At 31.7% G+C, this 14574-nt stretch overlaps 2 protein-coding genes across 2 annotated transcripts; one reads left to right on the top strand and one right to left on the bottom strand.

The window, feature by feature from the left end:
* The first annotated feature begins 1536 nt into the window (after positions 1–1536).
* Positions 1537–9974, top strand: LOC111698132 (uncharacterized). Its single transcript, XM_023468385.1, has 8 exons — positions 1537–1571; positions 3163–3205; positions 4129–4268; positions 5187–5458; positions 6172–6277; positions 7738–7993; positions 8371–8496; positions 8693–9974. Exons 1-8 carry the CDS (start codon positions 1552–1554, stop codon positions 8831–8833), a joined length of 1104 nt encoding a protein of 367 aa, XP_023324153.1. The 5' UTR covers positions 1537–1551; the 3' UTR covers positions 8834–9974.
* A 2406-nt stretch (positions 9975–12380) lies between these two features.
* On the bottom strand, positions 12381–13493 carry LOC111698133 (cysteine and glycine-rich protein 1). The gene is made up of 2 exons (XM_023468386.1): positions 13060–13493; positions 12381–13002 (listed from the first exon to the last, which is right to left on the bottom strand). Exons 1-2 carry the CDS (start codon positions 13408–13410, stop codon positions 12748–12750), a joined length of 606 nt encoding a protein of 201 aa, XP_023324154.1. The 5' UTR covers positions 13411–13493; the 3' UTR covers positions 12381–12747.
* Between the last annotated feature and the right edge of the window lie 1081 nt (positions 13494–14574).

The raw sequence follows: 14574 nt of genomic DNA on the forward strand, positions 1-14574 counted from the left end.
TTTTAATGTAATTCTTGATCAGACAAAGCTTTGAAGGGTATTGTTGTGAATCAGAATATATTTTACTTCTTTTCTTAATCTTTTAGTTTGGGTGAGTTCAANTAAGATAAGTATGTCTGTGTTGTATCAAAATGAACACTATAAGATAAGTATGTCCGGGTTGTATTGAAATGAACACTATGATAAGTATGTCCGTGTTGTATCGAATGAACACTATAAGATAAGTATGTCCGTGTTGTATCGAAGGAATACTGTAAGATAAGTATGTCCGGGTTGTATCGAAATGAACACTATTATGGTTTGAACGGTCCTTAAAAAAATACAAAAACAGAAAGATTTAGAGGGTCAGTTCAAGTTTTATTTAATATCATTATTGTTATGTATTTACTTTTACAACGAAATTCCATAAAAATTTGTGCTGTCATAAATTTTCTCTTTTGATAATGTAGAATCAATTGATCTTTGACCATTCCTATCTATGAATGTTAAATGAATAAAATGAGATTTGATCATTCCTAACTATGAATGTTAAATAAAATGATCTTTGATCATTCCTAACTATGAATGTTGAATGAATAAAATTATTTTTGACTATTCCTAACTATGAATGTTGAAAAAATAAAATGATCTTTGATTATTCCTATCTATGAATGTTGAATGAATAAAATGATCTTTGATCATTTCTATCTATGAATGTTGAATGAATAAAATGATCTTTGATCATTCCTGTCTATGAATGTTGAATGAATAATATGATCTTTGACCATTCCTAATTATGATTGTTGAATGAATAATATGATCTTTGATCATTCCTATCTATGAATGTTAAGTGTATAAAATGATTTTTATCATTCCTATCTATGATTGTTGAATAAATAATAATATTTTTGATCATTCCTAACTATGAATGTTGAATGAATAGTATGATCTTTGATCATTCCTAACTATGAATGTTGAATGAATAAAATGATCTTTGATCATTCCTAACTATAAATGTTGAATGAATAAAATGATTTTTGATCATTCCTATCTATGAATGTTGAATGAATAAAATGATCTTTGATTATTCCTATCTATTAATGTTAAATGAATAAATGATTTTTGATCATTCCTATCTATGAATGTTGAATGAATAAAGTGGTCTTTGATTATTCCTAACTATAAATGTTGAATGAATAAAATGATTTTTGATCATTCCTATCTATGAATGTTGAATGTTGGAAGAAAATATTTGATGTGAAACCATGAATGTAAGTCATGTAACTAAACAAATAAAAGCGTCCAGGAGAAAAGTGCAAATGCATAAAAGATGTTTACCTAAAGGGGCATTTCTGCTATTTTTGGAAGTGTCAAAAACGCGTGAAGAACCCTTTTTCGATGATAAAAAAGCAAAAATTCATTTTAAAATTTAATCAAAGCTATTCTTTGTACGAAGTGAGGGCCTCTCAGTGTGAAAAATCGTCCCTTTCGTTTGGTTCCTTGTAATTCACAAATATTTTATTTAGTTTTCTCTCTCTGTATGGTTCTCTCTCTCTCTCTCCCAGCTCCCATATGTACCTTCAGTCTGAAAGGTGTAAACTAACAGAGAACAAAATAAACCTTGTTGGAAAATTTAAAGTTTATTCTCCGAGCAAATCTTTCATCTGTACTTTAAAACATCCCGGAGCCATGGATAAACAAAAATCATGTGAAAAATGAATTTTTCAGTCAGTCCTTGGGAGTTTAAAACTTGGTCATCTCACCTTAAAGGAATTGAGTCTTTGCCACAAACTCTGATTTTCTAACTTCTATATCTTTGCAACCCAAAGTCGTAAACTTTATACATTTTAAACTATGAATTCTGTTAGATCACCTGATCTAAGTTTGAAATATAAAAGGTTATACACCATCAGGTACGTTTCTAATATATAGGGATCAGAAAATTTGAGTTTGTGGCAAAGACTCAATTTCTTTGATGACAGTCATTACACTAAGTAGCAAAATATTGTGGATCTTCCTTTTTCGGAAAAAATGTCATTATTTACATTTACCCGAATTTCTGAACCTTATATATCTTTGAAACCTAATTGTTGAAACCTTGTGTAAATATCACAGGCCTGGGAAATCGGGTTGCAAAGATATTGGAATTAAAAATCAGAGCTTGTGGCAAAAACTCAATTCCTTTTTAATTTATTTAGCTCTAATAATTTATCAATTTTCATTAATTATTTTTTAAATTTTCTAACGGTAAAAATTGCGTTTTATTAAGTAGAAACCCCTTGCGATAAATTAAACTAATAATATTGCATTCATTATGTGTTTTTGATATCAGCCCAATGTAAGGTTGGAAATAAATGAAAAATTAGCTTATCCGTTCTTATCAAATCAAGGTTGGAAGGTTCTGGTATAGTCCAGTTTGATTCCAAGTATAGAAATTAAACAGTGTTTCCAACGATATAATACCAGAAAACCGTCTTGATTTATAATTTTTATTTTATTTCTTCCCGCCAACATTTCTTTGTGTTTCTCGCCACAAACTATAATTTTCTAATCTCTATATATTTGCAACCTGATGGTGTAAATCTTTCATATTTTAAACTTAAACTATTTGATCTAGCAGAAAAAATTATAGGGCTGGGTAGTGGGCACGTTCCGACATTTTCAAGCCGTTTCGTTAACGGTTAATTCCAACCGTTTTTAAAATACAATCTCAAGTAGCCGTTTATAGTTTAGATCGGGTTAGAACGAAACTTCGTTCCGAAACGGTATTTTCAGTTTTTTTTAAAGTTACCGTTAGTTAACGATCTCAATTTTATTAATGGCGTTTAGTAATGAAATCGTTAACGGCACAGCCTTTAACGGTCTAGTACAGTATTAACGGCGTTAAAAAAACAAAACGGAATTCACCGTTTAAAAAATTCCGTTTCGTTTTCGTTTTAAACCGTTATTTTTTTCAAAAACGGCTAATCTGTTTCATTAACGATTTAAAAATGAACGGGTTTTACCGTTCGTTAACGGACTCTTCCGTTTATTTTCAAAAACCTCTGTTTCGTTTACTGAACTTTGCCCTAGACTAAATACATAGTTTAAAATATCTAAGGTGTTTGCCGAGTTACACTCATGAATGTGATTATTTGTAGAATTTTTAGACAGAACGTATTAAGAAATGTTCCTTTTTTTAAGTAATATGGAAGACAACAGCCAATTTTCAGAAGAGTTGAAAAAGGTAAAAGGATACGGAACGAGCTAAACAAGAAATATTATTAATAAACTTGTAAAACCGTCATGAACAAAATCGTTAAAACTATCATGTAACAAAATCTAGAAAACTATCAAGTACAAAATTTTAAAACTATTGTGTACAAAATTTTAAAACTATCGTGTACAAAATTTTAAAACTATCGTGTACAAAACTTTGAAACTATCGTGTACAAAACCTTTAAAACTATTCTGTAAAAAATCTTTTCAACTAATATTAAAACTAATATAAATCTTTAAACGATCGTTTACAAAATCTTTAAACTATCCTGTACAAAAGCTCCAGATCTTATACAAATACGACATCTCTTGTCCTATTTGTCTAACCAGTGCCGAACAGTATCAGGAAAGGATTAGGTCTGGTCTGGTGCAAATATCGGATTAGTATTCAGATGCAGAATTCTCACCTTGTCAATCAAAATAAAAATATTTTGAGAATAATTTAGTTTTGGCTGAATATCAAGTCAAGATTTTTACTTTTCTTACGCTCTCAAACAGATTATTGAATTGAGTCGTTGTCACAAACTCTGATTTTCTAATCCCTATATCTTTGCAGTCCAATGTTGTAGACATTTGACATTTCAAACTATGACTTCTGTTAGATCAAATAATATAAGTTTGAATTATCAAAGGTTTACGACGTAGGGTTCAAATATATAAAGATAGAGATTAGAAAATCAGAATTTGTGGCAAGGACTCAACTCCTTTGATATTAAAGGAAAAAGGTGTATTTTTGTATTGATGCTAGATGGCTATCTATTCTAGAAATTCGTAGATCTATGTTTATTAAAAACCATTCTGTGTCAGCAGTAAAACTCTTCTAATTTAAAAAAAACTATAAAATCTGCCAAAAATTATTGTTTCACTGTACACTTAACAACTATTTTTTAGAATGCTGAACTAGTTCACTGGATCTGTAGTGTTCCTGTTGGAATTACAATCTGTATTCTTGGCTTACTTGGCAACTCTGTATCAGTTCTGGTTTGGACCCGGATAAGACGCAGGATGAGAGAAACCAATTCTACCATCAAGTAAGAAGTCTGGAACCCTTTTCATGATACTTTAGTCAGTATTAAACTCTGAAAACCCAGGCTTCAAGCTCTGAATTTGAATATTCCAATGAACGTAAAACACAGAAATTAACACAACCAATTAAATGGTTTTCAAGCCACTTGTATTTTCTTTATAACAATATCAAATACAAATATTATTTATTATTGCTTTATATATTCTACATATTTTAAGGGTCTCACTGTACAAACCCTTTAATAGAAATCTATGTCCTCTAAAAACCAGAAAACTTCTGTCTAGAAACCATTTCTTGAAAATCCTTGTCAAAAGAAACCCAGATCTAGAAACTCTTTGATCTAGTCATCGTCTAGTCTTTAAATCTAGAGCACATCCGTCATGAATCCTAGAAAACATCTGTCATGAATCCTAGAAAACATATGTCATGAATTCTAGAAAACATCTGTCATGAATCATAGAAAACATCTGTTATGAATCCTAGAAAACATCTGTCATGAATTCTAGAAAACATCTGTCATGAATCCTAGAAAACATCTGTCATGAATCCTAGAAAAAATCTGTCATGAATCCTAGAAAACATCTGTCATGAATCCTAGAAAACATCTGTCATGAATCCTAGAAAACATCTGTCATGAATCCTAGAAAACATATGTCATGAATCCTAGAAAACATCTGTCATGAATCCTAGAAACATCTGTCATGAATCCTAGAAAACATCTGTCATGAATCCTAGAAAACATCTGTCATGAATCCTAGAAAACATCTGTCATGAATCCTAGAAAACATCTGTTATGAATACTAAAAGACACCTTTTCCCTACAATTGACCTCTACCAACTATATAATCTATTCAACTCTGATCAGGATGTATATTGTACGTAGTATAGAGATTTATAAATGATGATTCTAAATCTATTTCAGATATTTTATCAGCATGGGACTAATTGATTCAGGACTCCTTATATTCTTCATCCTTCACGACTCTATCCCTGCAGCCGACCCTGGTTTCGTTCACACCTACTGGTTCTCCGCTCTCTACTCCTTCTTTTTCTTCCCGTTCTTCTTTATCTTCCTGCTGTCAAGTATCTGGATTGTTGCTGCTGTAACTATGGATAGATATCTTCTCATCGTTCTTCAGATTAAAGTTTCTAAAACTTTAAACTCACTTATTCTTTTCTCTCTCTTTTTTACAGGTATTTGGGATCAGAAGGTTTGGTTGCTTACGTAGATTAGTAAGATTAAGTTCTAAGCTTTCACGTAAAAATATATAACAAAATACTTTAAGAACCATCTATTTTCTGCATCTAACTTTTTATATCAGATAACAAAAGTTTTTTAATGATTCAATCATGGCGAGATTTGTCCAAGAAATCTCTTTCTTGAGCTTTTCACGATGCAATATGATGTGGGACAACCTACGGATCTCACGTAACGTTCAAAACATATACTCCCATAGCTTTATTTTCAAAAAAAGGAATTGAGTCCTTGCAACAAACTCAATTTTTCACATCCCTTTATCTTTAAACCCTGATGGTGTAAACCTTTGCTATTTCAAACTTAGATTATTTGATCTTACATAATTTATATTTTGATATATCTAAGGTCTCCAACATTGGGTTGCAAAGATAAAGGGATTTGATACTCAGAGTCAGTGCAGCAAAGATTTAATTCCTTTGTTTATGCTCAAGATAAGCTTTATTTATATTTCTCACAGAAACTTAGCTACTTTATTTGTAAACAAAGCTGCAGAGGCGTGTAGCCACCTCAACCCCCCCGGACAAATTCATGTACCCGCCCCTGAAATGTTGTAAATCAGAAGTAAAAAATAAATAAATTCTTAATTAATTTGTTCAAAAGTTACACAATAAATTAAAATCTAAAAATTCCAATAAAGTTTTAAAATTAGGATTTACCGTTAACCTTCCGCACTTCTTCTTCTTTAAACCGGTTCCTGCGGGGGACCAGTGGACCTGGGCTAAAACAGAGTATGCTAAGACAGACGCAGCCTTCAGGTACATTCTTACCCAAACCCTAGCTGGTCACGTGGAATACAACTGTATACTCCGGTTAATTTTAAGTACTAGAGCCCAAAACTTAAGTCAGGTATCGTTAAGAAAACCAGTTTTAAAAACCTGGGTTTCACAAATGGGGTTAGGCAGTTTTGTCAATATCAATGTTTTTGTAATGAAATATTTTTTTTTTCAGTTTGTTTATATTCTCCATTTTTTTCGAATCTCTTAAATCAAAATCTACACAAATGTGAAGACCCAAAATAGGAAACTCGGGAGTTTCGTTCAACGGTACTCTTTTAAATTTCGGGGCCTCAGGCTGACTTTAAACCAGCTAGAGCAAGTGGGAATCTATGTAAGAAAGTCCCGGGAAAAAAAGTTTCTGGGGAAATAAAAGCTGGAAATAAAAACTTTGGAAAAAAGTCCAAATTTTACCAAGTCCTTGGAATAAATGTCACTGGAAATGAAGTCCTGTGTTTTGGATTCCTGGGACTTTTTTTCCTAAAAGAGTATGGGGGCTGCCAATAAAGTCTCAGGAAATAAGATCCCAGGAAAAAAAGTCCCGAAGAAAATAAATCCGAAGAAAAGAAAAACCTTAAATTGTGAATCGTGCATTTTCATTTGTTAGAGGACTTTTTTTCCGAGGACTTGTTTGTATAAAATCATACTGGAGCCAGGAAAAAAGACCTAGAAAATAAAGTCTTGAATTGGTAGGACTTTATTTCCGGAGACTTTTTAATAAAAGGACTTTTTTCCACAGGACTTTTTAGTGTGAAATTTTAGGACTTTTTTCCGGAAACTTTTTTCCAAGGACTTTTTTGGCGGTTACCAGGAAGTTGTACACTGTACAGTATAACGAATGCATATTTTATAAGACAAAACAGAACAGGATGTTAAATTGTGTTACAATTATTCATTAAAATGAAAGATGAAAGATGAGGCTATATTTTTTTTGTAAACTACAAGGCATAAAAGGATATTTTGTTTAATAAACATAACCTGTGTACAGCTTAAAGCAAGTTTTCAACATTTCAAAAAAAATATTTTTATTTTGAGGATCCTAGTTTTCATCTAAAGGTTTTTTTACTATTATCAGAGGATATTTAAGACGAATCATATATTCAGAGCTCGACGCTTTTTAATTCTTAACCCATTAGATTTGTAAACGTTAAAAAACGTTAAAATACATTATCTGCCGTCAGATAATTGGTCGTGTCAGAAGGTTTCTAATCTCTTAAACCTTGACCAATGACAAATGAGATAAAAAGGGGGTTGAAGCGAATAAGAGTGAAACTTATCAAAAGTTCTCGGCTCAAACATTTTTTGAATTTGTTACACTGTAAAGAAACGTTAGATTGAACTGAAAATCATACCTTTTCAATTCTAATAAAATCATGCTTTTTCCTTTCTAAAATCTTTTCAAAATTGATAAATAAATTTTATTTCATGTTTGGTTTGTTTAGATACGAGTTCTGGATGCACTGTATCTTTATCATTTTAATCCCATGGGTCTTCATTGCAGTCCTCAACCTTCTCATTGTCAAATTTATTCTCAAAACTTCAAACAATATTAAATACTTGATGAGCTCCGACTCTACAGGAACTACAGGTTTAAGCGTGAGCAAGGCGAGTCATGAGAAGAGGAACATGAAAGTGGAACAAGGGCTGGAAAGTCCGATATCCAATTCTGAAAAAGCGTTTAATAGGAGACAGGATCAGGTTTGCATAAACAATAATATAAACATGAGTTTTGATTGGTTTCTCTAATACTGCTTTATTCAGAATAACTTTTATTGTATAATTATGCGTGAACACTAGAAAACTGAAGAATAGGAAGACGACATTAAGGAAATAATAACGTTTATTTGATGCTGTTAAAAACCAAATATCTTTACTAGTAACTTATTAAATGAGATATTAAGAGAAATGGGTCTATATCCACTACACAATTGCTGTGTCTCATGTTCAAAGGACTAGTTAAAGTCATGATTTTAGTTTAAAAGTCGTCTTCCTATTCCAGAGTTTTCTGGTTCTCACCGTAATTTTTGATATCTTTCTTGTAATTCTGTATGCTAATATTCTAATCTTTTTTTTAGAACCGTAGGACGACATCTACACTATTGACCGTGACCTTTACATTCTTGATTCTGCTCTTGTGGCAATGTATAGCACAGTGCTTCTGGATGCAGGAATGGCATAAAAATGACCTCCAAAACCCTAAGGTATAATAACGATATTTTCATAAGCTAGCTTGGGAACCCATCTTTACCTGGAGATCTAAACATTCTAAATTCAAGCTAAGCACATTCTCGTAGATCTAAATAGTTCAAAATTCAAAATTTGAGGCAAATCAGTCAAGGGGGTTGTTGAGTTATATTATTATTATTATTATTATTATTATTATTATTATTTTTCTAGATTTGGTTTGCTGTTGATATAAGTTTTGGTATTGCTAAGCTTGGAATTGTTTTCTACTCCAGTATCAACTGTATTCTCTACTTCCTCTCTGGTTCTCTTTTCCGGAAAGAACTGCGGAAACTATTCCGTTGGTCAATCTAAACCTGAACCTGAACCTAACCCTGAACCTGAACCTGAACCTGAACCTGATCCTGAACCTGATCCTTAACCTGAACCTGGCCTGATTCTGAACCTGATCCTGAACCTGAACCTGATCCTGAACCTGATCCTAATCCTATCCTAAACCTGATCCAGAATCTATACCTGAACTTGAAGTTGAACCAACCTGAACGAAACCAAAAAAACACACTTTTAATTAGTTTTCGTTGATGTAACATGCTTTTTAAGCCAAAATTGACATTTCTGAGATTAAAGAATAGAATGCCTCAAAACAGAATTTTAAATTTAAAGCAACTGAATAAACCAACTTATAAAAATATTTTTCAAAAAATCTTTTATGGAAAAAGCGAAATATTTTTCTTTTAGATCATCAATCTTAAAGCTATTTCCGTTTCCGTTTTTTTTTTCACGGATCCGATGAACTTTAACAATATACAACAATGACCTTTTATCAAAATTTAACCTGTAAAAAATAAGCTTCTAGCTTTTTGTTCTTTTTTGCGTTTTAAATGAAAAATAAAGTGTAATAAGACAACTTCGTAAGTTTAAAGCTTTTTGAATTATAGACCATAAAAGGTCGAATTACAGACCAAAATAAGGTCGAATTATAGACCAAAATAAGGTCGAATTATAGACCAAAATAAGGTCGAATTATAAACCAAAATAAAGTCAAATTATAGACTAATATAATGAACCTCCGGACTTGACATGTTTTCCATTTTAAAATTATTTTCTCTTTTAATGTGATTCTGTAACATTGTGCCAAATATTTACACTTCATTTTATTTAGATCTAATATGTTTTCAAAACTATCAAAAATTTAATATCAAAAGTTCTTGGAAAGGGTTGGATTAAAAATTATCAATCAAAAGAAAATTCCCAATTTTGAAATTTTGGCCCCAATTAAAACAAATAAATCCAGAGTGTCAACAAAAGAAAATAACGATTAAAAAGGGTTTGAAATGGTTTATGGCACTCTAAGTACCAATCTTATGTGTATCTTGTGCAGAGATTAAAAAAATGGTTTACCTTTTTAAATCTATGTAATTCATGCATATCATACATGTACGCATTATATTCCATGTGTTTGCGTTTTATAAAAAATATACATATCATATATGTACGCATTATATTCCATGTTTTTGTGTTTTATAAAAAATATCATAAATTTAAACATACTTTATATCATGAAAAATGTTGTTTTTATAAATCACTCTTTAATTCAAGAAGCGCTATAAATGCATGTTGGTAATATTACCATTTCAAGTAATTAAATAAAACCAATTTTGTCTATTTTCTTCCTCATCTTTGTAGTAGAAATCGAATTCTTTCTAAAACAGCTGCGATGTGATTATGGGATTATATTTATGGGCAAACACTTGGTGCGTTAATTTTACAAATTTTAAGGTTTTCATAACTTTTAAAATGCACTTAAAACGAATTAAGTCTTTGCAATTTGAAGGTGTAAAAAGGTATTTCAAACTTTCGAGATGAGATCATAACAGAATTCATAGTTTGAAATATCTCAGGTTGCCGGCATTGGGTTGCAAAGATAAAGGGAATAGAAAATCAGAGTTTGTGGCAAAGACTCAATTACTTTAGAGTTCCTTTCTGACCTAAATCTCTGAACTGCGCGCTGTCCTAATATCCTATGTTATCTTTAAAGGATGAATTAGTTGCAAAAATTAAATTTTGTTCCGTTTAATTTAATCTCAATTTTGAAATTCAACTTTTTTTAAGCAAAAACTGACAAGTGTGCAGTATATCAACTTGTTTATTTTTGACTTTTAAGAAAAGGGAATTTCTTATTTAAGTTAGTTAATACATTCCAGAGCTGGGAACTTTAGAATGGTGGATATCGAGATCAATGTTTGATCCTCTCTTTTTCTTAATCTCGAGACTAACCTAATCTTGGGCTTGTATCTGAGCTCTGAAATTTAGAATGGGATACCTTTAATCCCGGCTGCTTAAACCAAATATCCAATGTGGACACTTTTGATTTCTTGCTTAATCCACTCTTTTCTGGATAAAGTACAGAAAAATCAAAAAATCGGTTTTCAAAATTAGAGAGTCCCTTCCCTTTCTGTATATTAATCTTAAATCTTCTAATACGCGACTCTGATTGGTTGAATTTTTTACACTTTTTAGGGATACAAGTACAAGATTAGGTTAGTCTCGAGATTAAGAAAAAGAGAGGATTAAGCATTAATCTCGATATCCACCATTCTAAAGTTCCCAGCTCTGCATAAGTAAAATATTTTTTCTCTAGGAGTCTGAAATCTTACGTGGAAATGCGCCAAAAAATGTTTTAAAGAAATTAATAGAATTCAAACATTAAAGTTGAACTCAACTTTATAGGAAATGTAACTCATAGGACATGTAATTTTATAAAATGTAGCTTTATATGGAAATGTAATTATAATAATTAAAGATTTAGTACAGTCGTCGTCATATATATCAATACAATGAACACTATTCTCGATTTAATTTTAATTTCTACCTCAAGCTTTCAAACAGCATGGATACACATAAACATGGATACAAAAAGGATCTGTGAATTTGTTTACATCTCTTTGTTTACATGTATACTTGTAATTTGAAACTTGTTAGAAATCAAAACTTAAATCAAATAAACAATTTCATTGTAGTGATATAAACGCTGACCACTGAAAATATTTTGTTTACTACACTCTAATCCAATGAGTTTGAGAAATCTCATCTTACCTAAAATATTTTAATTGTTTTGAATATCTAGAAACAAACAAGTTAATTTTTTTAAAGAATTTAAAATTTTTAACTTTCGGCGCTATGAGGGCTTAATGTCTTGAGGTTTTAAAAAAGGTCAATTTCTTACTTTCCTTTTCCTAGACTTAAACTATAATTTTTCTTTTCAAGCATTTTATAGCGAGTGTTTACGGAAGATGAAAAAGGGTATAATATGAGCCAAAAATGCAGTCAGTGCTACTTTTATTTCTAATCAATGTTTTGTAAAGAGAATTTGACTTAGTTCATCCTACAAGGACCAAACAAGTTTTTTATCTATACGATTGCACGAACACTTCCTGTAATGCTATATTTAGTTTGGGGTATAATACAATTTTACAGGTCAAATTTTTACATATTTTAACAATTAAGGATTTCGGATTTTCAAATATTGATACTGGCAAAATTAACAAAATGGTCAGATATGGATAAATTACAAGTTAGGTTTAAGTTTTAATCATATCACTAGTTTGTGAGGATAAATGAAATTCAAACTTTGAAAAATGTTGCATGTTCTCCAAGGTCAAACTTTTCTCTATTCTGGTTTTAATGCTACGTTTTTGAGATTACAGAAAACATTTTTTTAGTTTAAAGAACTAAAATGTTCAGGATATTTTCAACAGAATTATATTTGTTAAAGAAAACATTGTTTGAAGGGTTTAAAAGTGTTCCACCGGAAACTAAACAGAAGAAGGTCAAATTTATGCATCATTACTTGTTCGACTTTGTTACCTCGTAGCTCCTCTAGTTTTGATGTTTGATGCAATATGAGAAAAGAAAATTTATTTGGCTTCACATATATAAATTGAAAACATTTTATTCTTCTCAATATCTCTACTACAAACGTATAAGATTAATCTCACGTTCAGTTTACTTTAGTTTAATGTAGTTCAAGAGATATTGTTCTGAGTTTTCAGGAGATATTGCTCAGATGTTATGATAGGGTTCAAAAGATATCATTCTAGAGATATTTCTGAGATTGCTGGAGATAATGCTTAAATATAAAAATAAGGTTCAGTGATACATCCTTCAATGTATTGTCCGGAGGGATATATATGGATATAAAGGAGATATATCTAGCGTTTCTGGAGATACTTATATTATTTATTATTTATTATTTTAGGAGATATTGTTTAAAGAGATATTGCTGAGGTTTCTGGAGATATTGTGACAGTCTCTGCAATATTAATCGCTGAAACCTTGAACTTCTTGGCGAAGCAGAATTTACAGTAAGGTTGTAGATCCTCTTCTCCGAATACATTATCCTGATCCTTAGGTCCCATCATCATTGGAGTATTCTCATCCGGAGACCTACCACATTCGGAGCACTTGAGACAGATTTTATGGAAGAAAAGTTCTGAAACCTGGACAGAATCTTCAGGATAAGCCTAAGATAAAACCAAGGTTAGATCTAGATTATATAATATATATATTAACATGTATACCTTCATGTCACAGGTTGGACATCTTCTTTCTCGTTTAGCTCTCTCCGCTCTCTCCAACCTTTTCCTCTCCTCCTCCTCTCTTCTCTTAATATCCTCCGGAGTAATAATACCTCCGTAGGTACCAGAGCAGTACTCCTGGGGCATATATATCTCATCATAACAGTTCTTGCAGAATAGTTGGTTCTTGTGTTCGTTGATTGTTGACGGATTTAGAGATTTCTTACATTTGACACATTTAACACACTGCTTGTGAAATGGTTTACGATCAGCAGCCATGACTGCTTCAGCAGGAAAAACTGATGTGTTACATGCTGGACACCGTGGTGCAGTGGGGGCAGGATTCCAAGGCATTGTTCCTAATCTGACCTCACAACTCGCTGTTCAGGTCAACACTGGGCAACACAAGGGAAAGCTCTCAATATTTCTGCGCTGCTGCGGGTCAGGTCTGACTGCCCGCAAATTATCTAAGAAGGAGTGAATGTATCGCGACATACATTTCATTATGTTTCTCAGTTTAGCCAAACTATAGAGAACTAGAAAACACATTCCGGGAAAAAAACTGGAAATTTTCGCGCATTTTATTGCCTACTAGCATTGAAGCATTCTGCAACTTTGCTCGACTTCAGATATATTAATGTCTAAACCTAAAATGATATTTCACAGATTAGAGATTTAAAAACTTTTAATCAAGTTGTCACCTTGATCTCCTAATAAGCTAAATACTTGGTGCAAAAATCAATTAATATGTTACTTAGTAAATTTTTATCAAATTCGAGTGTAAATTTATTTTTTCTTTTCTTTTTTAAGTTGCCTAATTTGAATTAGAAAGTATGAAATTAGTTTTTATATTTATTTGAAGAATTTTGAAATAAGATGAAAGTTGTAAGATTGATCATATCACGGAGGTCATGCAATTAAAACTAAAAGACGAGCGGAAGACTACGGTTCTCTGTTATTAAACATACCGGGATAGGACGCATCATTCATGGCCAAAAAGTAAATGATTGAGGATTAATGATCTGGAAGGTTGAGCTCCCTCCATGTAAACCCTGATCCTGGTTCTGCAAACTAGTGATTAAATCACAACAAGCCTTAATTATCTAGTCAAATAATTTCAGCATAAGAGTTCCGTCAAACCAGCAGATATTTTACTATCTTTCTAAACATCGTGCTCTCTCTAGTTCTCCGTATATTCTCTCTAGTTCTGCGATCTATTCTCTCTAGTTCTCCGATCTATTCTCTCTAGTTCTCCGATATATTCTCTCTAGTTCTCCGATATATTCTCTCTAGTTCTCCGATATATTCTCTCTAGTTCTGCGATCTATTCTCTCTAGTTCTGCAATCTATTCTCTCTAGTTCTCCGATCTATTCTCTCTAGCTCTCCGATATATTCTCTCTAGTTCTCCGATACATTCTCTCTAGTTCTCCATATATTCTCTCTAGTTCTCCGTATATTCTCTCTAGTTCTCCGATATATTCTCTCTAGTTCTCCGATATATTCTCTCTAGTTCTCCG

Source organism: Eurytemora carolleeae, unplaced genomic scaffold (assembly GCF_000591075.1).
Source record: "Eurytemora carolleeae unplaced genomic scaffold, Eaff_2.0 scaffold64, whole genome shotgun sequence".
In the NCBI taxonomy this organism is placed as follows: Eukaryota; Metazoa; Arthropoda; class Copepoda; order Calanoida; family Temoridae; genus Eurytemora; species Eurytemora carolleeae.